General features: G+C 44.7%; 1 protein-coding gene across 1 annotated transcript in view; it reads left to right on the forward strand.

The window, feature by feature from the left end:
• LOC135916491 (lysosomal protective protein-like) overlaps positions 1-26382 on the forward strand; it is a 31778-nt gene that overhangs the window by 1364 nt on the left and 4032 nt on the right. The window contains exons 2-9 of the mRNA XM_065449880.2: positions 622-810; positions 16613-16775; positions 17149-17397; positions 18117-18208; positions 20296-20395; positions 22156-22329; positions 24564-24682; positions 25913-26072. Coding sequence (XP_065305952.1) covers positions 644-810; positions 16613-16775; positions 17149-17397; positions 18117-18208; positions 20296-20395; positions 22156-22329; positions 24564-24682; positions 25913-26072 — 1224 coding nt within the window. The 5' untranslated portion in view covers positions 622-643. The remainder of the gene's footprint in view (positions 1-621; positions 811-16612; positions 16776-17148; positions 17398-18116; positions 18209-20295; positions 20396-22155; positions 22330-24563; positions 24683-25912; positions 26073-26382) is intronic.

Here is a 26382-nt window from a genome sequence, read left to right on the forward strand (position 1 = left end):
TCAGTCGCCTATACAACTAATCTATTACCAATTTTGCCGAATTAAATTATATTCAAGTTGGCGTTGAATGTCGTATGATATTGTATTGTGTTCGACAGCGTGCTGAAACTGCAGCTGTGATGAAACAAGTATAATAGTTGTAAACTGGGTACTAATTCTGACCATCTAGTGCGCACTGACATATGTGAAACGAGAGTTTGACTACGACTTCATGCAGTTTTGGTGTCGTCTGCGCAGCTAATATCATGCTTACTTCTCACAAAAAAGACCGTAAATAAACCTTCATTTGACCACATCAAATATTCGATCTTAATTACCCAACGTGCACAGTAGCCAACTGGACGCACTCTGGTTAACCTCCCTACCTCCCCCCCCTCTCTCTCTCTCTCTCTCAAGCCCCCTTAACGGCGCAAAATTCCTTACTGTGATGCATAGTACGCAATATTTGTGGAGTTTGGGTGGCCCATACTATATCGACGCCATCTATGGCTTAAGAGCGAGACTTGGAGTCATCGTTGTGCAAACTTCGGTACGGCACGTAACGTTTTGAGGAACTTTGCGCATCGAAAGTGTGGCTGCCACACACGCATTTCACACGTTGTTCAACTTCATTGCTCAAAGGGCACGACGCCTGGTGAGAGCCATGCTAACCGAAATTGTGCTCGTGGTGTCGGCACTGCCACTGCTGGGCGTGGCCGTCGCACCGTCCGCGTTGGAGGTGGTCGACTTGCCGGGACTCCGTGAGCCCATACACTTCAGGCACTACTCGGGTTTTCTGAACGCCACCGAAGGTCGACTGCTTCACTATTGGTAAGTGTACGCGTGGCCACGTGTTAACTGTAAGCACGTCTATCTGTTCCCGTGGTCATGCTCATTTGTTCGTAGTAGTTTTATTTGAGCATTTGTAGTGTGTCGTCTGCTGTCATCTCGCCTCCTTGCCCATCTTACCATCTTTACTTTTTTTTTCTTGCTGTCATCTTGCTGAGAAGCAGGCAAGAATTGCACTCCCCTCGCTTCCTTTCCCATCTTCCGAGGTTTACTTTCTTTGTTCCCATCATATTGCTGAGTAGCAGGCGAGGGTTGCACTCCTCTGAATTGCGGTCGTCAACCTGCTTACTGCGTTTCTTTCGCCGCTCTGTCTAATAGCTTATATGCCTCCAAGCACAGCATTAATCCAAAGGGCTTGCTAACATTTCGTAACTTCTTCGAGCTCTCTCGAAGAAAACATTATTCACTTTCCTACTCCATGATCAAAATGATTCCCATAACCACTTCGCTCCTGCTCATTTCTCTTTCGTTTTTCCTTTCTTTCTTTGCTTTTCAATTGTACATGTTTAAACATTTTTGGTTTGTTCTGTTGTGAACGCCGAAGCTACTGTTTCAATCGTGATGCTATTTATTGACTTTGTATTATTTGCAGTTCGTACTACATTACTTTGCACAGTCGTATCCAGCTTTTCTGGACACAATGGGTTTAGATCGCGTCAGTGCCACCACGTGGCGCACTGACCTTAAGCTTTTCAAACTTCCCGCGGTGACGTGTGATGTCGTCAACAAAACAAAAATAAAATAATTAAAAGCTATCCCTGCGCATTGAACTTCGCCACAATGCTTGTCCCGCCGGCGTTATCAGTGTTCTTGATAAAGCGTAGCCGCTCGTCGCCTGGAAATTACTCGTCATCCTAAGAGCGTTTAGTCGCGACGAGCAATGGTTGATTCTGGGCTTTTGATACGTTCTTTTTTTTTCTTCTCGTTCTTTTTTCTTTTTCTTTTTATTCTACGTAGTAAAGAAGCTAGGATAACCGTCAGAAGCACTTCGTGGCAGGGTTTCGTCAGTCGGCACGCATTGTTAACGTCCGAACATCGCACAGCTTTCACTAGAGACGCCGTCGCGGACGGATTTAGATTTTCACCTATCGAATTCGTTAAGGAGCACACAGTTATTTCACTAGCGACTTTGCAATGGGCACTCATGGGCTACCGCCGCAGCTGCACATCTATATGTGCTTAAGTATTAAGACATATACATGGATATGTTGGTTTTTCACCTTGACACACAAGTCCCGACCCAATAATTCAGCAAACTGTCCCTGTGTCATCGCAGGGTGTGAGACCGGGCTAGTCAGTATTCCATGCTGCAGTGACTAGCGCAAGAGTGCACACGAGACACTAAAGAGGCGACAAGGATAAGCGCAAACTTCCAGCTGGGCGCTTGTCCTTCTAGCCTCTTTAATGTCCCCTGTCCACTCTTGCGCTAGTGACTTCAGTCTGTGTCGTCATTCGTTAGCATGCTATGGTCGAAGCTGCTCACAATATTACAGCACATTTACTGGCCACCAGGCCAGGTATACCCTTGGGTATGACATATACAATACTTGCAGTTAGTTTCCAAAATAGTCTCCTATGACGGTTATACACGTGCGTGAAGCAAGAACGGTTATACACGTGCGTGAAGCAAGAACGCAATTTAAAATTATTGTGCAGTAATATATGCGGGATGTGTATGTTCTCCACATTCTCTACCATGTTACCGTTCCGCCGCAATGTACACTAGCAGCTATCGAACGCCATAAAGGCTATCCACATACTCAAAGACCTCGCGCACAACTCCTGACGCCTAATTGTATTCTGTAGTTGTGCGACTGCCCAGGATATCCTTAACGAATGTTACATAACACAGTATGAGGTTTTACTTGCCAAAACCACGATTTCATTATGAGGCACGCCGTAGTTGAGGATTCGGGAATAATTTAGACTAGTTGGGATTTTTTAACGTGCGCCTAGCCCTAAGTACACACCCATTTCACACCCATTGAAATACGGCTGCCGAGGTTGGGATTCGATCCCGAGACCTCGTGATTAGCAGCTGAACCCAATAAAAGCTAAGCAACTACGGAGGGGAAGGAATGTTGGCAGTTCGAGGAAGGTGATAGCCGGCACGTGAAACAATTTGTTCCCATCCTCATTGAGAGAGAATCAGTGCCATCTTTCGAAGACTGACACCGTAGAATGCAATGTATTTAATGTGATGGAGTCCGCGTCCAATGTTTCAGACCCGAATCATGCTGCAACGACTGACGACCAGGCATCTCGCTAACACGTGCAGTCGCTTGACAGCTGCCGAGTGCTGCCGTCGGTCACAGGACCTGCTTGATCTTTGTTCAACACTTGCCGACATTCTCGCCTTATTTCGCACCATTGCGTTTCAGCTGAACTGCTTCAACAGCCAATTTATTTGTGCCAAAATTTGGCCACCCTGTCAACGTTATGGTTTCTTATCTTTAAGTCATCTTTTATATTTCGACTAATGCTGTCCTGAAATTTCCAGCGGTTTCACCTTTCCCAAAATGCCCTTATATTTGTCGGCCTCTGCTCATATTTCGGAGGATCTTCATTATACGTGGAAACCATTGCGTGGCCCCCTGACCAAGCTGCTCAAAAAGTCATTTTATATCCCTGAGGTCTTGTGCAAGCTTATGCCTTCTTGCCATTCATCGACCTCCTGATTTGCCTGTCACCTGTATCCCATTTTGACGACTCCAATCCCACGGAAGTTGGCAACGTTATAATGTCCATGGGATTAAAGCCAGTTAAATCAATTCTACTGTGGATACGACAGCCGCTTTTGCTCATTGTGGATGGAAATATTGCGTTAATGAGCACCATTCTAAAGCACCTGAATTGATAGTCACAAAATTATGCGGATCCCACGTATGTGCGAATCGATGTAAGCAAAGCTTTCTGTGTTTGTTGTCATTGTTAAACGTAATCTCCACAGAGTAGTCAGGCACCCTCTAATGAAATGCTGTCAATGTTTGCCTGATTACGCCCGCCATTGTGATGCAAATAAACGTAACTTCAACTCATTTTCTCAGAAATAAACGCTGAATAAAACGCTGACGTCATCCTGGCCAGCAATATGGCTGCCGGCGGCTTCACGCGCTCCCGTAGGTGGCGGATTGGACTGTCAGTCCAGAAGTTTAAATACATAACCTCTTTGCATAGAGATGACGGCATGATTGTTAACATTATTGCTCTCCAGACTGATCTTGATTAGCTAACTTATTGGTGCGGCAGGGCAGATGGTAATTAACGCAGACACAACTAAACATCTCAAGTTTACTTCCGCTGCTAAGACGATTCCTAATGCCTACACAGTTAATAATACTATCATTGAAACTTCAGCGTCGGTAAAATACCTCGGTGTAAATTTTAGCTCGTATTTATCCTGGAGCAGTCACATTGAACTGATTACTACCAAAGACTTAAAAAAAAGCATGTCTTCTTAAATGCCGACTACACCAAGCCAACCAGGACACAAAACTACACGCATTCAACATCCTAATCAGGCATGTGACGGAATACGCGTCCGTGATCTGAAACTCTCATTATACCGATCTTGTTAACATGTTGAAATCTATACAAAACAAGGCTACTCGATTCATCCTTTTCCGTTACTCTCGGTATCAAAGTGTAACACCAATGAAAATATCGCTCCATCTCCCGCCTCAGGTCATGCGAAGAAAACTCAGCCGTTTATCTTTTTTCCATACTATCTACGACAGCAACACACCATCCGCAAGTTCACATCTTCTCCCGGTGCCGCACACATCGGCTCGTGTAGATCACATGAAGAAGCCTAAACCCATTTTCGCTCGGACAGAACGATATAAATACCTTTGGTCCTGGCTATTGAAAAGTGGAATTCGCTTCCTTCTAGCATTGCGGCTATCCCTGGAACATCATCATTTCAAACATCTCTTTGGTCATACTTAGAAAATTCCAATGTAGAATGATGTGCGTTTTTTTTTCAGTGTGTGCGTGCGGGCCGTAACGTTCCGTGGAATGTTAGATGACATGTTTTGTAACTTTTGAAGGTGCGATTTTTGTTTTGTTTTGCGGGATTTGCTACATGTGCATTTTTTCAGTACCTGTTCCTAGGCATTTTTCCCCCATTAACTTGTACCTGGCTTATTAACTTGTTTATTCCTGTCTTCAGCCGTTTATACTCTGTGCTGCATATTAAGTTTTCTTTGATTAAACTCCCCCCCCCCCCCCCCCCCCCATCTAACGCCCGCATTGGGCCTTTACGGTATTGAAATAAAATAAACATTGTTGGCTTGGATATGTTTGGCACGAGGCCCAAGGCAGTACCCTGTCTTCTAACGCGTTCTTTTGTTTTCGTCTGGCTTGAACGGACGCGCACCGTAACATGCTGCAATGATGCTTGCGTTGAGCGTATGTAAGGTGCAAAACGCGGTTCTAAAATGTCTGTTCACTAACTTGTGCAGTAAACCCATGTTTATAGTACTCGTGCAATAGTAAGAGTCACGTAACCGCAAGCGTCACGTTATGGTCGTAACTTGTCGCGACAGCGTAGTTGAAATCCACTGACCCTGCCACTAAGAAATGCGTGGCGAGGTATAGCTCATGAATAATTAATTGCGAAGATTGGTTTTCAGTAAGCGTTTGTTACCAAGAACGGTGGGTGCTTATACTACCGCAAAGGACCGATGCTGGGTGGTGACTCCAATTATTTACTCGCCACATCACACATCTACACTGGAATTTAACTGGTTTCACCAACTCTTGCTTATATTCTCGCGCCCCTAAACTGCGACTTCGCCTGCCACCCGGGCTCCAGCCTTTCCTCTTTGACCCCCGCTTCTTTCCCAATCTGCTGAGACGTGCTTCCACTGATGCTTGCTCTTCTTTTTTTCTCAATAAATGAAGGCATTCATTCATGCATTCCTAACTTACTGCAGAAAATAGCGAGTCTTTATCTCCATAACCACCCTGTCTCTAAACTGGACTTTCCAATCGCAAAACAAAGTTGGGGTGTTGCAAATGGCTGGGCGTCACATATACAATTTTCTAGGAATGGCCAGTAGCTCGGCGGGCAATTTTCGGTGGGTGACGATACAGTATATAGAACACCTTCTATGCCATATCCACACTCAGTGCTCTGCTTCGTGAGCTACCATTAGCCGCTACTACGAAGTATGAAATGAAAGAAACCTAGCTGGGCTGGTCACGGACAGCTCTTTTTGGATTCGTGATGCGTCGATTTTATATATATATATATATATATATATATATATATATATATATATATATATATATATATATATATATATATATATATATATATATTTCTTATCTAAGCCTAAATGACAGCGGTATAAGCGAGGTGAGTTACGGTAGCTAGTTGGTTTGGACTAACGACGCTCTTCATGCAGCACTTTCGTCTTATGCGTGTTTGCGAACGGGAATGAAAGACGGGAGGGTAACACGCCTTCCTGAAATGAAACATTCGGAATAACTCTTTGTTTGATGGTTAGACATATGTCGACGGCCCCCGATACGAACCACCTGCAAGTCTGTATCAGCTTGCAAAGAAGAACTCAGATTAAACGTTGTCAAGAGGATAGGCTTTTAATTATCATAAGGATATCTTTATTGAAATTCCTTACCATGAGGTGAAAGCCGACTAATAAGCATTTAGATTTTCTGTGTTATTAAAACCTCCTGTTAATAAGAGGTTGCTGTGCTTTACAGCCTCCTAAATTAGGTTATAAAAATAATTTGGTGCGGTAAATGTGTGAACGCAGACGCAAGAAAAGGCCTAGTCCGTTTCCCAGTATTCACTCAATGAACATGAAGCGCCTCTATACTCTCACATTGTAGGGATGTCAAGAACAAAACACTTCCAAGAGAGTGAGTCACGAATATAACTCATTATAAGGTGAGCTTGCGCTGGCAAAGAAAACGCTCAAAGCGCAACGATGGCTGCGCGCAAAGTGCTTCCTCTGATTTCAATCTACGGATCAAGGCATCAGTTCGTCAGATTGAAATGCTCGTACATTGCAGCGCAATCCCTGGTCCTCAAATGTGATGGAGAATGTACGCCAGTATTCGTTTCACGCGCGCAATCTGATAAGATAACGCTCTTTCGCTATTGAATGCGCGACAACATACTGGATATTAGAAATACATGCAGGCGCATCTTGACCGAACTGATAACTTTAGAACTGTGGTTACACGCTAAACTCCCCCCCCCCCCAAAAAAAAAGAAAAAGAATACAGTTGCTTTCAATATTAGCTGAAACATAGTGCTTGTGGTTTAAAAGGGGCCCCCAACACTGTACAGCGGCGCCGACATACAGAAAATTCAAGAGCGACCCACTTTCCAATTACTGGCATTTCTCAAACCAGCATATCGTGGTTCAATATAGCCCTGTAGTCCAGGGGCCAGTTCCGCCACAGGTACTTACTGTGTCGGAGCTCATATTTCATGTCAGCATTAATTGTCACAAAATCACAGTATTTTTTCTTTAGATCTTATTACACAGCTAAAATACATCCAGCGAAATCCTCATCTTAATATTTCAGTACTTTTCGTTCTAACGTACGTATCCGTGCTGATCCATATGTTACCAAGTACTGAAAATGTACGCAATGCTTTGCTCCAGGCAGCTGTTTTTATTCATTATGATGCCAGAAAACAAAGCCTGATGCCACCAACGCTCAGAAACCTAATCGGGAGCGCGCACAATGTTCTCGCGCACCTTGTGGGATGTACCGTAGCGCTGAGGTGCTTCTTGTATAATGTATGAGAATCGGTTGTAAAGGCAGTCGTGCAAGCTAGGGCACATGTGCTTAAGCTCATGAAGTTGATTTGTGCCAAGATAACCTGTCCAAGCTTTCACACTTACTTTATAAGAAGTCTATAGCACCATCAATATGCCGGCTGCTTTTAACTGCACGAAACAAAACTATTGAAACGATACAAACAATGTTAACATCACTTTATCATTCGAGTGTGGAGATTGGTAATCTCTAGATGCGGTGTAAGTGGAGAAGTTGTTTGCGTAATTAACAAAGCTACGTTAATTAAATTTTTAGCAATGGTTCTTACGTGGCTAAAGAAAATGAGCAGTTTGGAGCCCGTCCTCGAGATTATGCAGTCAAGCGAAAAACTTTCAACTAAACACGCTTCTGTAAGAGCCATGCGAACAAAAATTTTCCAAGTAAACACTCTTGGAAGGCGCAACTGACGCAGAAAAGGAACATATGTAAAGCCACCGAAAGAACAGCAGTTCACGACGGGACACAAAGGAGGAACCACACACAAACTGCGCTAACAACTTCAAGCGCTGTTCTTTATGTGATAAAGAAGCAACTAGACCGTCAGTCATTCCTTCCAAATCTGTAAAGTCAACATGACCACATCTAGCCTTTTGTGATGCTCTCATCAATAGTACGGCCCCGTGAACATGTTCCCCGTGGCCTTATAATCGCGTTCCATTTTTATTCATGCTGCTTTCCCGAAGGCAAGCATTTTAAAGTTTTGTGTCAATGCGGCAGTGTACGTGTGCCGCCGAAAGCTTGCTTGGTCGAAGAAGCGATGCATGACGGAATGATGGTGCAGATTTAGCACGTCGCTGGCATCAAGACAATGCGCGGCCGCCAAGAGAAGGAAGATAACGAAAGTGAACAGCTAGGTAGCTACTCACGGAGCCGGGCTGATGGTGACGGTGCCATCATGACGAAATCTGAGGCGGCGATATTGATGGCTGCAGCGTTTTTTTCTTTTGTTCTTTTTTTTACAGCGAAGTCGTTAAAACGAAGCTTTAACACGGGCCTTACTCCGACTCGGCCAATTCAAATAGATGTAAAACGCCGAAACGCTTTTCTTAGATAAACCCTGGACCGATTTTAATGAAATTTGTTGCATTCGGGAGAGAAAGGTAAATTCTTGTGACTATTGGAAGCGGAATTTCTATTTAGGGCCTGAATTTCGGTAAAGGGTATTCAAAAATTCGAACGTGCGAAACGTACACAAGCACGAGGTTTACAAATTATTAACCCTGCATCAAGAACTGATATCGCGGTTCTGTAAACAGCATCCATTAGACAATTCAAAGTGGACAAATCCAATATGCCGATTTATATCTTACGCGAAATCGTTACGTTGTGAACAAGGGTTGTGGAAAAGCTGTATTTCCATATTACTACATTTTTTGAGATTCATACGTAATATATCAATTTTGTCTGCTTTAGATGTGCTGTTAGATGCTATGTACATAATTCTGATATCAGTTTTCATTGCCGAAAGAGAGTTGTAAACTTGATGGTTTCGTTTTCTTAAAATTTGCGATTTTTGACAATATTGAATAAATAAATGATGACATAAATCAAGAATTCGAAACCGACAGACACTAGATTTTAAGTTTTTGCTTTAAATGCAACAAACCTTCTCAAGTTAGATGCAGTGGCTGTCGAGAAGAACTAATTCTCCTTTTACATTTATTTAGATAGGACGACCAGAGCTAAAGCTTCCTCTTAAGGGCTACTTTCCCCACTATGGCGTCCACGTTTCGAGCCAAATCCCGAATATAGCGTAATACCGGCCCGACCCGCAGCGGCGGTGAAGCACGCGTTCAGCGCTCCGCATACGTGGGCTGATCCCGAATGTAACGCCATGCCGGGGAGACCCGCGGCGGAGATGAAGCAGGCGTTAAGCACTCCCCATACGTGGGACGATCCCGAAAACAGTGCAATGCGCGGCCGACATACGGTGGAGGTGCAGTTCGCCATTAAGGGGCACATATACACAGTTTTGCAGGTCATGTTTCTTCGCAGAATGGAAGGGCACTGAGATTCTTTAGTTATCCGCGTTTATCCTGTATGCGTCTGCGATGAAAACAAGAAGCAGGTATGCCTGCAAAATCTAAGGTGGTGGAAGCGGGTGGTAGCGGAGAATTTAGCATACCCAGCCCCTGCACGTACCTATATCTGCATTGACGTGGGTTCGTGGTAGTGATAGCGACCAAAGCTCTACATTTTCTGCGTACTCTAGTTATTGTGAAACTAAGGATGTGGTTAGCATGGCCAGCCACTGAATGCAAATTGCAGCAGTTACGAGTGGTGGAATCCCGCTGGGGCTGATTGTGAAGAAAGCTTCCTTTCTCTATCCACTCTCGCGATGGTGAAGCTAAAAATGAGGAGGAGGCCTGACGGACACAACGTTGATCGTCACCATAACAGAATGGATGGACGACCTGCGGAAAGGACAAGGCACACCAAGTTTTTAGCACTTGTCCTACAGTAAAGCGCTGCAGTGGCTAATATGCCCTCATGGGAATGGTAGACCAAACTGCTTCTCACTGCTAACACTGGACTAAGAAAATACTCCGTCCGCAGGCACCACGCTACACTGAAATTAGCAAAACAATGTCAGTTTATAAACTGATATTGCCAATTATCTGGTGTCCTTCTTGTGTGTGTGGAGGGCATAAAGGTCCTGGCAATGAAATGGTAGTATCTTCGTTTTTGCTGCAGTTGCACGCAAACAAAATTCTTTGACGCGATCGGACAGCGATCTACCGGCGGAGACCAACCCACAAATTAAAAATAATTGCTGGTTTCAGATCTTTCAGTGTACTTTGCGCTTAGCTACCATCTGTTATACTTTTCTTTTTGTGCTCTTATAAAGAAAACTCCACATTACTACAATATCAACAACCGTACACAAAACAGACTGGCTTTGAAGCTGCGACCACGCACCGCACTTTCGTACATTTAGCACATTGTAGGGGTTGAGGACGGACTTCGGGATGAAAGCAAAACTTGGGAGTATTTATTTTACATTATATACAGAAAGGTGAGAGTCAAGTAACAGTCGTACAGTCATTACGGGCCGGCAGCAACTCGGACGCTGCGGCCCGCGGCAAGAAGTTCGATAGAGGTCAATCAGGGAATCAGGGAATCAGGGAATGCTCTGGTCTCTCTGGAATGCTTCTTTTAAACCCTTCGAGGGCTGGAAGTCGCGTCATGTTAGGCCAATGGGAGAGTCCGCTCAGATGACGCCATTTTCAGCCAATGGTTGGCGCCCGTATCGCGTTGTCACACCCGGCGGCTCTCTGCGGTCTTGCCTCGCAGACTTGCAATGCACTTTTTCAAAGGAGGAGAAGGGGGGGTTGCTCATGCTCCATTGTCCGAGGGCCCATCTGCTCCCGGTGCTACGGCCCCACAGCGGTAGCAAATATCTTCAAAGGCGATGAAGAGGGACGATTGGGCTCCATTGTCCGAGAGCCCACCTAGTCCCGGCGGTATGGCTCCGCTGTGGTAGCAAATGCTTTCTTCAAAGGCTACCGGTGCGACGCTGCCAGGTCTTCTCGGTACGTCACAGCCGTCCGGCTGTCACGGCGCATTACCGCCGTCTTGGTTTGGCACCCACTTTACTTCCAACAATGCCGTGCTATCCCCTCGCTTTCTGGAAGAGTCAAGCAGAGAATAGCTACCGGCGGCTTACAAACTTGCTGGCTCGTGCGCTCCTCTGGAATGTGCTGCGATTCGATGTGGTCCGGGGGACCTTGAAGTAGGCGCAGTAAACAGCTCCATATCTAACAACATGTAGTAATGGGGCAATACGTTTGAGCAGTATTATGAGGTTTTCGGTCAAAGCACTGTGACAGGCGGGAAAAACTCGTTGTTATGCCCGGTCGAAACAATACCATTTGAAATCTTATTTACTTATATTCATTGTAGAAAAATCACTATAATCGTTTATACATTCGCTTCGGATGAGTTATATACTAGCTTGCCTCGTCAATCTCAAAAATCTATTCTCTTTTCGGGAGACGGCCTTCGTGAAAAATGACGCAACATGACAGTAAAACATCCAGCAAGGCTCTGTCCAATGGTTGGCGAAATTGTGCACTGAGAGCGTGTCGACCAGCGTGAGAGTGAAAGTTTAATTATGATCGTTGTAAGCTTGTGTTGCCTCTAGCACGAGCGAGTAGTGTTAGCGATGACATTGGTGTGAAAATGGCCAGCTTGGTCTGCGATTTGTTCTTGTGATTTCCACATTGAACGTCGCAGTTGTCACGGTGAGAGTACATCTGTGACATTATTAGCCCAGTGGGCTGGGAAGGCTCGAGCGGTAGCTCATCTTGAGGAGTATTATGTAACACTTATTAATATACGTACTTTGCGATGATGAAAAAGATGCAGAAACACCACTGGTGTTGTCTAACTATTCGTAAACAGGCCCCCAAATTTCAATTGGCCCACCCCGAAACATTAAATAGGCCCAACCCCAAATTTCAAATTGGCACACCTTAAAATTTAAATTGGCCCACCCCCAAATTTAAAGTCGGCCACGCCCGATTTTCTTTTCGCCCAGCCTTAAACTTGGAGCTGGCCCAATCCTCAATTTCAATTGGGCCACCCCTAATTTTCAAGTTGGTCCACCCACGAATTTCCTTAAATCGTCGCCCAAATTTCCAGTCAATGCGCCCCAAAATTTAGGTTGGCCCACCCCCATATCGCCCCCAAGTTCAGATTGGCCTACCCCGAGATTGCCCCCACATTTATGTAGGACCAACCCCATATCACCCCGAAATACAGATTGGCCCGCCTCCCCAACACCACCAAATTTATATTGGCCCACTCCAATACCACCTGGAAATCGAGGTCGACCCGCCCCAATATCAGCCCCAAACTAACGCTGGCCCACATCCCTCGATCACCTCAAATTTATCATGGCCCACCGCAAATCATCCCCCAATATAGGTTAGTCCACCCATCACTCTCCCCCCCCCCCTATTCAGCTTGGCCCAGCCAAACATCACCCCCATGGTTAGGTTAGCCCGTCCCCATGTTACCTCCAAATTTAGGTTGGCAAACCCCCATATCATCCCAAAATTTAAGTTGGCCCACCCCCATATCAGCCCCAAACTTAGCCTGGCCCACCCCTCTTCACCTCAAATTTAGGATGCCCCACCGCCAATCACTCCCAAATTTAGGTTAACCCCCCCTGCCTCCCCCCGATTCAGCTTGGCCCAGCCCCATATCACGCCGATGGTTAAGGTGGCCCACCCCCCCTATCACCCACAAGTTTAGGGTCTCCCACCCCCATATCATCCCCAAATCCAGGCTGGCCCATCCCCCATATTCCCCCCAGCTTAGGCTTACCCACCTCTATATCACATCAAATTTAGGTTGGGCCACCCCCATATCAGCCTCAAATTCAGCTTGGCTCACTACCATTTCACCCCACATTTATGTAGGGCCACTCCCATATCACTGCCAAATTCAGCTTGGCCCATCTCTGTATCACGCCGAAATTTATGCGGGTGCCACTTCCAATTTCAAGTTGGCCATCCCAAGCCTTTTTATGAAGACCTATATATTTATATGGGAAATGCTTCAATCTTTTGGCGTTACAGACACGATTTTCACGATTTTGCTACCAAGTTGCTGGGATACTCGCCAAAGAGCGCTGCGCATTAAAAGCGAATTCACCGAACGAAGGACACCATATGTTGATCCTAGTGCTGACGGCTAGCCAAGCTAGCTTCTCTGTAGAGCGACCGGGACAGACACAGCACTCGACATTTATTCAAATAGTTTTTTACGGCCACACCTACGGATAGATACCACTTGGCTGTAGGGAACACATTAACAGTAGCTATTACTCCAGACGCTGCACATCTTCTCCTAGTTGGTGCATTTTATATTTGGATGAATCTTTAGAAGTAATTAACGTTCGGGTAGCGACTCAGCCTAGCAGAACCTTCGTTCCACACGAATGTTGCATAGGAATGGCACTGGCCACCGGGTGGCATTGTGGCACAGGTGGACGTGATTCGCTCTGAGTGTGTGTCATTAAGGACAGCCGAAAGTCGAAGAAAACGGACCTTCCAGAAGAACGCAATAAGAATAGCCATATTGTTCTCCCAGGTTCCAAGCTACAAAGCACGAAAGCTTTTTTTCATAACACAAAGCCATGCGCAAACTTCTAGCTATGATGTCCAATGAATAAAATCTTCATAAAAGCGATGACTTAACAAATGAACACGATACTGCAACATTTTATGAAGGAAAAATAGAAAGCATAATATTTCAAAAGCACCACTGGAAAACCATAACCGAAAGCAAATCTTGAGTTTTGTATTTCTGCCATTTGATAGGAGACTATAAAACTAAGTCTTAAGCGGCTTTAAAAAAATGCGCTGCTGAAAAACCAAAACTGAAAGCGAATCTTTGGTTTTGTGATTCTGCCATCTAGTGAGAGACTACGAAACTAGGTCCTATGCGGCTTAAAAAAAGTGCGAAGCGGGAATCGAACCGCGGCCACCGTGACGCGGGTGCTCGCTATTCTACCACTCGGCCACGGTTACCTTTTTTTTTCTTTATTACATGGAAAAGAAAACTGAAGGTGTATTACAAAGTGGACACAACTACACACTTAAAACTCAGGCAAACACACACATGCATCCAACAAGTGCATCCTGTCTGGCGGAGGTTCTTGCGCAGCGTAGACACTTCTTACATAAGCAGCACTTTCGCGAAAGAAGGACTTTGTAGATCGCGGGCTTTCGGCATGGCGGTCACACAGTCTACTTCTCCATAGGCTATGTAAACGAAATACTATGAACATGTCATAGGGAGGACCACCTGTAACCTTAAACGGTAGAAACCTAATGGTATATGGAGTCATGTCATAAGCGCACCATTTGGCGAAGCCTCGGTAACCATGGCCGATGTCCTTTTTGAGCCTCCAACGGATGCTCAAAAAGGACATCGGCCACGGTTACCGAGGCTTCGCCAAATGGTACGCTTATGTTTTTATAGATACCACGTGAATTTTCAGGACAGTGTTACAAAATTCGCTTTCGGGAACAGTCTTACGCCATGTGTGGAGAGTCGAGATAGACATCAATCGAAAGCTGAGTCTCCAGACTACATACGCTGCATTGCGTATTACGATAGACGGGATAGTTTTATTACAGTCATCGTTCTTGCCTCAAAAATCGAGCACAAATTTTCGTCGTTTCCATAGGCTTCCATTGCTAAAACTTTAACCGCTGTGGGAACAAAATTCTTACGTGCCATAGAGTGATCACTGCATTTCGCTCGTGTTGATTGTCTTCCAGAACACGTTTGTCACTTGCCTTTCTCAATAATCGGCCTGCAGCTTTTGTTATTCGCGAAAAACCCGCTCGTTCCATTGAAAACGCCCTAGCATCGTGCCGGGACCGCTTGGGGCGCTAATTGGTACGTGTCCGGAAAATCTGGAATAGTATTCCACTTACTGACTACTACGTTGCTCTTTTATGCCATATATTTGCACAAATGTATATATGTCGTGACAGAAGGTCACCTTTCAGCTACATGCTCTGGGACCTCCTTCTGTACACTTATGTGATCCCGTATATCGCTTATGAAAGAAATATACTGAAACTAAAATAAACCGATACTTTCACGGGCTATAGGTGGCGCCACTGTACATCCAACGTGGTGGTAGTTGACATGATCGCGACGCTGGCGGAACGTGTACGATTACGGGCAAAGTGCTTTCCAGGTGCTTAAGACTCACATTAATTGCGACAAGCATTTTGCGTTTGAGACACATGGCGTATAGAAGTCCTGTGCTGCTTTTTTTCATGCCTCACTCGATCATTGAGAATCTTTTCTTTTTTCGACGATTCAATATGCAAACCAATGTCAGTTTTTTTTTCTGAATGTACAATACTTTTACTTTGGAAAGGCATTGATATACAAGTTGCCCTCGCATCCTCTGGTACGACTTAAGAAGACCTAAGCTTCCATGCACATGGAAATAAACAAATAAACAAACACAAAGAAATGGAAACAGGATGTCGAGCTTCTGCCTGTTTTTCGTTTCATACAGAACTGCTGGTGCGTTACCAATGCTTAGAGTAGAATTAGCATTGAGGCACTGTGATGGCCAATTTTATTGCTGCAGTTTTTCAGTCAAACAGGGCACAGGTTTCCTAGAAGGGTCTATAGCGTACATGATAGGTGTGTCGACAAATAAGATGAAAGAAAAACAAGAACAAAAGAAACGCGAGAATGACATGTGTTGTATATCGAGAGTGCTGTTAGACCACCTGCAGAAGTTCTGGCTTTTACTGTTACATTGGATCGCTTTCAGGCTTTGCCACCGTTGTATGTCAGCGGGATTACTACAGCGGAGTATTTCGAGGCGGATTTTAGGCTGACGAAAATTGTCTTTCTGCGTAGGGGTTGCGTTCTGTGCAGGCGTATAAATTATCGTCGATACCTGTAGAAAGTAAAGTCGGGCACCGTAGTAAGTACATTGCGTAACTGACTACATAGGAATGCAGCAGACAATGAATGACTATTTCCGTAATTGCCCACAGGTGTATGTGTGTGTTTGCGTGTACTTGCGCGTGTGTAAAGGACAGACAACTCTGGAATTATGAGTGTAATGTTTCAATGATTAGCAATGTCATCGCATAAAAATATAAATACTGAAGGCATACTCGCTCAGAAATAGTGTCTGCATCATGCCTTAGCACTTCCTATTCACTATATAGGGAGGTAGATTTTGACTCCGATTTACGATAACGTAAAGCCATAGCATGCGTAGGCCAATCAGGAGCATGATCGTTCACAAACACGTGTCGTTCAGGGGCGTGTCCTTCTGCATCGTAGTGTCCTTGTCTCGAGCATAGCCTCGCGCCTTAGGGATTCTGTCATATTTTTCTTTCCAGTGCTGCATTATTGCGAAATAATGTACAAGCCGTTGTCCCTGTTCTTGTTTCTGCATACGAAGGTTTATGGAAAGCCAGCGGTCTCCGTCTGACGACCCCGTGCTGCTGTGGATGAATGGAGGACCCGGCTGTAGCTCGCTCGTTGGTGTTGCCATGGAGTTGGGCCCGTTCCGCATTGATCCTCTCGGCGTGAACCTAACCATAAACCCATTCAGCTGGAACAAGGCTAGTACAACTTGCTTTGTTAATTAACGCGTTACACAGCCTCGCGTTAATTTTCCTAAAGGCGCTCTTCGAGTCTCGTCTCGATGGAGCAGTGACCATTCGCTACCCATGTAAACCGAGCACTTAATTTTATATCGCTGATCCGCAAACGTGGTCACGTGCCATACTTCCTTCTATAAATTACTAAACGTCATCGTTCATAAACCTGACTAGCTTAACTTGCTTTAGCGGTGGTTGTATTACATCTCGTACAATTTCATTATGAAGAGGCAGCGATGACTCATACGCAACCAAGTTCCGCTGGGGCTCATTTGTCATTTAAATCGCGACAACTGCTGATCTTGTGGTGTTTGCTATTCTTTTCTCTGTGTAGATTGCAAACGTGATATTCCTCGAGGCGCCGGCAGGTGTCGGTTACTCGTACGACCCCAGCGGGAACAACAGTAGTGACGACTACAAGGCCACCGAAGACAGCTACCAGGCAATACTGGATTTCTTTTCCAAGTTCCCGGAGTTCAGGAAGAATGAGTTTTACGTGACGGGTGAGAGCTACGCCGGTGTCTTCGTTCCTCTCCTAACACAACGCCTTCTCCTCTCGAATCCACTCGGAATAAACTTGAAGGTATGTGGTTTAATCTACAATCATATACGTCGGACTTGAGCCATACAGCATCTCTGTTTAAGTTCGAACGAAAAAAAGAAAAAAAAAACTGTGACAGACATAGCTGCTCCACCTTTCAGTGCGCATTTCTGAAAGAGTAAAGCTGTCTGCATTAGAAATCTCAATGCATCTGTTGCTAACTAAACAAGTTCACGAGTTACAATCTTACTCGTTATGGGTAACAGGTTGCGATTCCGAAATTGAAGCTGAGCAGTTGTGAGGTCTTGTCTGCTTATAAATTCTGAAACTAGCATATACCTAAGGGATATCCGCCACTGAGAGGTTGCTGTGAAATAGAGCTTCAACTAGAGCTGCAATAAATGTCAGAAATCCGAAAGAGCGAAGATTTTGACAAATTCTCTTGCCCTTGATATGACTGAAGACGTAATCGCGGGATAGAATGTGAATATTTCTCGATTGGAATCACAATGGTTAATGCGAAACTGATCAAAAGGACCTGTAAAGTGGGCGTAAACCGGCCCTGGTATGCATAGTATGATGAGAGTTCTGCCGCATATGTTTCTTCAGCTCTTCATACTGTGCGTCTTGGACTCCGTGACATTCTGAGATGTGCTTGCGCATGCGCTGTATATATCTGCAAATGAAAGACCTGCTTCAGAACTTACAGTGCGGCTATTCAAATTTGCTCGCAAATTTACTCACGCTTTTGATTTGCCAAGGGTTACGCCATCGGAAACGGAGCGGTTGATTTCGAGCTCCACGGCCAGGCGATCCTCTTTTTCGGCTACTACCACGGCCTCTTCGGTGACGAGTAAGCGTTGGTTACTCTCGTTCTTCCTTCGCGAAGCAGGCTGATGGAGCCAGTGCTGCCATTTTATCAATTTTGCCGCTAGATTTAGCCACTTTATTCTCGGTTTAGTGGCAGTATTTTTTAAAATTCACCGACCGACGACTTTTTTAGCGACGTGAAAGATCTACTGACATTTTAGCGACTTCGAAGTTAGAAAAATTGCTTCAGAGATAGCCTTCTATAATGCTCTTCATGATTTAAAAGCTACACGGGAGCGCCGAAATTGGCTGTATGACGAGTAGGCTCTGTGACCATGATAAAGCAATGCTTGCTTTCCCAGGTTTCAGTGTGCTCACAAAATGCACGTTTTTTTATTATTGTTTTACGTTTGCGAAACCGATGTACATGGGTCCTAACGTTTCGGGCCTTGCGCTTTCACTAAGTACGCTCGAGTGATGGACGTATACAAATTTTGTTGCGACGTTTAGAAGGCCGCAGGTGAGTAATTATGGCAGAACTCGTGTCACGATGACTCGGCATTAGTGCGATTAGCATTTGAACTATCCAGCGGCAAGTCGTATTTCTGAAGTCATGGTTACTTAACGTGCGTAGCTGTTATTCAGAACGTTCCGTTGCTTCGGCTAAATGCGACATATTCCGGCGTCGTCCCACTTTGCTGGGGCGCTCGCTTGCCAAGGTCGAGCACGATGACGGCGAATGCAGGATGTCGACGCAGTGGCGACGAAATGACGTCGATGGAACGACAAAGGTGATATTACAGACGAGGGCATGACGAAGATGGCGTAATGACGAAGGCGTGACGACAAACGGGTGACGAAGCTTCAATGGCAATGATGGCATGACAACACTGTCAAGGCCATGCGATGACGACGAGCCTATTGCGACACTGGCGTTACAACTGTACCACGAAGCCTGTATGACGACGATGACGTGGTTACGGCGGCGTGACGAAGCTGGAGGGACGACGACGGCAAGATATTGACGATGGTATGACGGAATGACGACGGATTAATTACGATAGAACGACAAACAAGGATTCGCGTCGACGGAATGTCGAAGGTGGTATGATGACAATGATAGAATCATGGTGGGACGATCGAAGGTGGGACGACGATAGAATCATGAAACTCAAATGATGAAGTTGGGAATGACGAAAACGGAACGACCACAATGGCGTCACAACAACGGAATGACCACGAATGGATGACAAGGACACGATGACTGTGGCATGAGTAAGTGTGTGGTGTGAGTATAACACGACGACGAGTGTACGACGACATGGCATGACGAAGCCTGGACGACGACGATGGCTTGACCACGATGGGATGACAAGAGTCGGATGACGAAGCTGGAGTAACGACGGCGATGTGATAACGAATGCATGGCGATTGTATGACGGTGATGGAGTGATAAAGATGACGTGGGGACGATGGCATGATGACGCAACTTGGACGACAAAGCTGGAATGATGACGATGCAACTACCACAAGCACATATCCTAAGCGCGAGCGAATAGACAACTTGGGCCACTGGGTCGGTGTAAAAGGCGTGACGACTATGGCGTCCCGAGATTCGGATGACGAAGCTGGAATGATGACGATGGAATGGTCACGACAACGTCGCAATCACAAGCACGTACCTAGCGATTCAAGCTGGTAGACAACTTTTGTCACTGTGTCGGCGTAAGAGACAAGATAGATAGATAGATAGATAGATAGATAGATAGATAGATAGATAGATAGATAGATAGATAGATAGATAGATAGATAGATAGATAGATAGATAGATAGATAGATAGATAGATAGGCTTAGAACGGCTGAAGTAGGCAAAGAATGCCGCACTATTAATAAGGTAGACCGAGTGGAGCAAATCTTGTGCATAGGAGCGGCTGGTGTTGTTCGCGCGAGCCTCAATACACTGCTTCCTTATAGCATGGACCAATCAGTACTGCGAAGAGCGACGCGATTAAACGATGCGACTAAAAAATATTCCGACAACACTGGATAGAGCTTAAGCCCATCATTCGCGGGCATTGTCATTTGGTTTTCCCAAATGCAAAGCGCGATACATTTCTCTTTTTTTGCAGCCTCTGGAACGAGGTGACATCAAATTGCTGCAATGGCTTAGTCTCGAAGGAGACATGTGACTTCGCCTGGAACACCCATGATCCTGCCTGCGTTAATCCGGTATATCTCTACTCCTTAGCAAGTTGTGATGTTTGCTTATCGACGGTGAATCATATTTCAGCGCCAGCATATTGAAGGAGATGCTTCTTTGTATGTTATTTATTGGCACCACTGAAACGCAGTACCCAGAGAAATAGTTTTGTAAATGACGTCCCGTCTGATAGGAAGAAGAACAACGCCAGTAAGATTAAAATTCAAGAACCTGCAAATAAATGCGTGATATTAGCAGATATCTGGGCATATTTGTCGTGCACTTCATGCCGAAATGGCGCCTAGTCTTAGCCGGCAATCACACCTCGCCAACTTTGCACTGATTTGAGTGGTGGCTTTTAAGGTTCCAAAGCGACACGGGGAATGCCAGAGACGCTGTAGTGGACGAGCGCTCTGGAATAATTTTGACCGCCTCGTATTCTTCAACGTGCCTCCCAAAATCAATGTATACATGTGTTTATACATTTCGCCTTCCTTGAAGTGCGTCCGCCGTGGCTTGGAGGCGAACACTCGACGTGGCACCAAGCAACTGACCGCTATAGCCATGGCGCCACCGCGCAGGATCCAACTTTATTTCGCAGATCCTGTCTTTCGGTTTAAGAAGATGTAGGCAAGCAGATTGCTGAGATATCGTGTTTTCTACCCCCCCCCCCCCCTTTTTTTTCTTCCCCTGCATACGCGCTAACGTAGTACCGCTGAAAAGGGACGGTGCGTTTCTGAAAAAAAATGGTGTGGTACATCCAGCGCATTGCGTACCCCTGGAAAATTTTTTCTTTCAAGACGGCGAGTCGGGTTAGTTGGTAGAAGTTTATGTTGAACACATCATGCCGCGCACTGGCACAGAGACCGAAGGTTAAAGGGGTCTGCTTTTCTGTGACATTTTGTCAGTGTGCCGGTGCGCTTTGAGATCTGTACGACAAAAAGAAATTTCGAGGACGCAATACGTTGTAACCACGCGTCTAGCAATAGAAAAACAAATTAGCGTCACGCATAATTGGAAAGATTGCTACATGCAGATGCAACTTCAGCTTTTGTCAACAGAGAGAGAAAGAAGTTTAATGATACGAAATGCCGGAGGTTGGCCTGAGGTATAATCCTCTAACCAGCTACTTGGCAATGGGGGAAGGGGAAGAGAGAAAGAAAGAGGGAAGAAAGAGGTGCATGATGGGTGACGATGGCGGTACAAGGAAGATATAGAACATATGGCATGCAATTTGCAATGCTCAAAGTCTGCAATCCAAGCCCGTTATTTTTTAAAAGTTCAGTAATGCCTTGATGGCCTTGAAACTCGACTGAGAATCTGGCCAAGGGCCTAAAATTACGTCCTCCGACAACGGTGCGCTGTCGAAACGCGTAAGGTCCTTGACCAACCTATCACGCTCTTCCACGTACTTAGTGCAGTCGCAAAACGCATGACTTATAGACTCAGTCACATTGCACACCTCACAGTGTGGAGACTCGGTGCGTCGCATGAGGTGCACGTATCCGCGCGTAAACGCGCGGATACGTGCAGGAGGATATGTAACGCTTAGACGCGAAACATTGTGTGCTTACCTGGATAAAAAAAGTCAAAGATGACAAGCAAGCGCTCGCTACCCACGGTCTCCGTCTTAGTTTGACCTTTAAATTTCAGCATTTGAGGGAAGGATTCGCAAAGAAGCGCGTTTATAAGGCAGCTTATTTCAGGTTCTGTTGGTGTTGCGCTTGTTCTTTTCCTTGCTGTGCGCTTCTTCGTCGTGCTCGCTACAACGTTAATTTTGATTTCTTAGGTGAGCGTCGCGTACGAAATCGTTCTCAAGAGTGGCTTGAACGTGTACAACTTGTACGTCCCCTGCGACATCGTCAACCAACCGGGGGAGCTTCTGTCGAGGCGTCACCCGGAGATGACGAGTCAGTACGCAACGAAGGAGCTCCTGAACAAGATGCTTGGCCTGCGAACCTCGGTGAGAGCCGCGTGCATCTGAACATGCCGTCATTTTGAATTGAACATGAACATGCCACGTGAACATCCCTCATGAACATACCACGATTGTGGGCTTAGGAACATGCCACCATACGCTTTAGCTCGCAATCTCCTGTCTAAATACGCGTGAATGGGGAAAACGTGTTTCTCGGCTTGCATTGAACCAAATTTTGGCGGTTTGTTGAATTCTAATGAAAAAAAAAGTTAAACATATTGTAACTGTAGGAAGTGGAATGTCAATTTATGCTTCACGCATTTTGAAATTTGGACCTATAACTAGCCTACGGCTACGGGTCCAAAGAGTATTGGACACAATTTTATTGTGTTTTCATGGATAAATAAGGAATTTGAATTTGAAAGAGTTTGAATTGGAATTAAATAAGTTATGACAGCTTGCAAGATTAACAGAAGCTTTTGCGTCTACTTCCCTACTGTGTAAGTGCGCAATAAGAAAGTACCTCATAATTCCTGTAAACTGCACCCAATGATACATCTAAAGTGCACAAGAATTATTGTATTAAACACCGCTCTGACATATACCACTTGTTTTTTAGAAAGATTTTTGCAGGACCCTCGTAACTGTACTAAACACTTCACGGCAACTGTCAATTCATATATCACATCTGTTTGCTTGATATACTCTGACAAGTGCAGTTTACACAGCTGCGCGTCTTTATTTGGCTTGGAGTTAGTTATGCATTTGTTAACTTCGTGCCTACATTTTTTTTATTCCTTACATATTTACGGCAGTCTTTGTAAGGAAGTTTAGGCCTAAATCAAGATTCTGCTACTTGCAGTCGGTATGATTTAGTTTTAGTTCTCAAATGTGAGAAACATTGTTCAAATTGAGCGTGGTTCTCTGATTTGGTCATTTCTGTGCTCCACATGTATCGGAATAATGAAGTTAGACCTGAATTCGCTCTAAATCTCCATCTTAAGAGCATAATGCTACAACAAAACACGGGGAAAGATTAGGCGCAATAAATTAGGTTAAGAAGACCGACGCAATGTCATAATTGCGATGCAGTCGAAAGCAGTCATACCGAGAGAGAGAGAGAGCGATAGATAGATAGATAGATAGATAGATAGATAGATAGATAGATAGATAGATAGATAGATAGATAGATAGATAGATAGATAGATAGATAGATAGATAGATAGATAGATAGAGATGCTTTGACACTAAACCCCAATCCGGAGCTTCTTATAGGAGGTAAAGACAGTGACAAACACTAACGGTAAGAACTGACTATCATTGCAGCCTACAATGTAGCATGTTACTTTCAATAGTATTTACTGCGTGAAGAAATGCACATTTGTCTGTTAGTCAGTGCTGATATTTGTCGCATCTCACAGGCTGTCCTTTAGAGGCAGTATTAGCTCGGGAGATACGATCTAAAAACATGGAAACGGAGAAATAGTTTTTGGCAACCACTAAACCAATTTTGATTAGGTTTGTGGCATGTAAAAGAACAAGTGAAAATTTAATAACTGAAAGAAGTAGATTATCAATTTATGTCGTGCTTTTTTCCGAAAAAAAAAACCTCTCGAAAATTGCAACATCGCGAAAGGATCAAGTATCAAGTTTGATGCTCTGTAATTGAGCAATAAAGAATTGGACCAAAATTCTGGAAACTGCACCTAAGAATAATAGCTTGGACATAAATGGTATGTTATACACTGCTCTGTAATATATAGCACTTATTTGGGAGAATTACTTGTGGAAAACTCTCGTAAATGTTGTAATAATTTCATGTAACCTGAACAATCGTACATCAAGTTGTCCGCTATGCACTTTAGAAAATTGAGCTAAGCGTTTTTGGAGAATAATTACGTATTTCTGAACTTCGTTTTTCAAGTTTTTTAACTCGCGGAATTCCGGCAATTTTTGTATAATACGATATATCTTAAATAATTATTCTGCTTTCGGAGTTGCCAGCATTTAAGATTTTTTCTCTCGGTTCGAGCAAGTTTTACTCGGATAATTCCAACGGTTGTTTGATGTATGATGATGATAAATGTATTTCTTCATTTCACGAGTAATTGAACACGGAAATCGGAGATGCGTCCGAGGTAAAGCTTCCTCTTAACTCCATTTTCGCTATTACTCCAGTCATGAACCAGCCAGTGTGAGTACCACGTTTAACAATTCCGCTTTCGTTTCGCAAATGCGGTGCCGTACTCACGTGACTGTGGTCCGTCGGTGTTTTCTAGAGCCTGTCCGAGACTCCGAATTGCTACAACCAGGACAACTTGCTGCTGTACTACAATAGACGCGACGTCATCGAAGCTTTGCACGTTGAACAGTCTCCCCATATGTGGCTGCCGTGCAGGTGAGTCCATTTTAAGGGTTCGCAGTCACGTAGAGGGCGGGGGCGCCAGCACTGTCACTGTGTCACGTGGCATACTCAAGAAGCGAAACGCAAAATCTGAGGAGACAAGTCCGATAAACAATATTCAAGGAAATTCAACGAAGCTTCTGCAAGGATGAATGTCGTTTAGAAGGAAATGTACTACATTCGCTTCCACGCTTTTAACGTTTTTAAACAGGTCCTAACATATGTTATACAAAACGATTTGACCATAATGCGAAGAATATACTCATTTTGGGACTGGAGCGCCGGCCCTGAATTCCATAGGACAACAGGCATATGTTTACAAAAACTGTTTTGTTTCTACAATACAGTGAAATTGGTCTCCATAAAGCGCAGTTCAAGCATATGAGAGTTAAATTTGAGTTAGAATTGTATGTTGCAATGGTATAGTACAGATGTAACTTTCCAAAAATGTTTGCATACTGTTGCTATTGGCTCCTTTGTTAACAGTATTGTATTTATGCATTCGCAAAACCTCCAATGCATTTGCAGCTTACACAGAGAAGAATGTTACTGCACATTCATTATATCCTATAGAGGGTAACAAGTAAATATACAGGTTGCGGACTGCGAACTTTGAAATCGACATGCTATAATTTAGCTGTGGTTTTCGTAACGAGGCAGCGAACGCATGATTTTGAAATGCCAGCTTGACACTTGGGCATCAGTGATAGATAACACGCGATGAAGTACGTAAAGGTGTGGCAAACAGGATGCGCCTGAGCCCAATGTCCTTAAAGACCCTATGAAAGAGTAACAGCCGCGCGATTAGGTATTACAAGATCTACCGATATGAATGTATTATTGTTGCCGACCAAGGGCTAAATTATTGATTCGGTACTGCACCATACAGTGTACACCTGAGCACTGACTAGTGACGAACATAAGCTTCAGCAACTGTAGGTTCATCACGTTGGCTTCATCTGGACGGGGCCGCTATGCCATTAATTGGGCCTGCAATTTTGCGCGAAAAATGTACGCCATTTGCCATGGAGCCATCACAAGCAATAAAAAATGAAATGAACTGCTCCATCAGTACTACATGGTTCCTCTCATTTCTTGTTTTAAAATGTTTGTTGTTTTTTCTTGGCACAGCGTGAGCTTTAAGTTTGAGAATAAATGTGTGCTTATAGCAAGCGCATATGCATATGTTCTCGGAACAACCCCTTGTTTCATGCTTCATTACAGTGCAACCCTAAACTACACCCAGCAGCATGTGACTGTGCGGGAAGTGGTGCAACAACTGGCCGAATCTGGGCGTCTCAGAGGCCTTATTTATCACGGTGACGTGGACATGGCGTGCCCGTTTCTCGGAGGCGACTGGTTCGTACGCAGCTTGGGATACGAGGTAATGTTTTCTCCACAAAAAGAAGAAAGAAGTGAAAAAAGTCTTTTTTTTTTTGCTACGTGTACCAGGAGTAGTTTGTGAGGTGAAAATTTCCGCCTTGTGGACATAATGTCCCTTTTATACTGTTACTGCGCACAGGCAACGCCACAGTGGACATCTGCGATGGGTCACGTGAACTTACGTAATGCGAAGGTGGTGGGTTCGTATGTTCTTAGGGGTCTCTTCGTTCCCCTTATCGTCCTTCATTTCATAGCGAGCGTCTCAAATGCGGCATGTTTGGCGCCTTCAGGCAGCATACGAATGTTTGTTG

The sequence above is a fragment of the Dermacentor albipictus genome, chromosome 9, assembly GCF_038994185.2.
Source record: "Dermacentor albipictus isolate Rhodes 1998 colony chromosome 9, USDA_Dalb.pri_finalv2, whole genome shotgun sequence".
In the NCBI taxonomy this organism is placed as follows: domain Eukaryota; kingdom Metazoa; phylum Arthropoda; class Arachnida; order Ixodida; family Ixodidae; genus Dermacentor; species Dermacentor albipictus.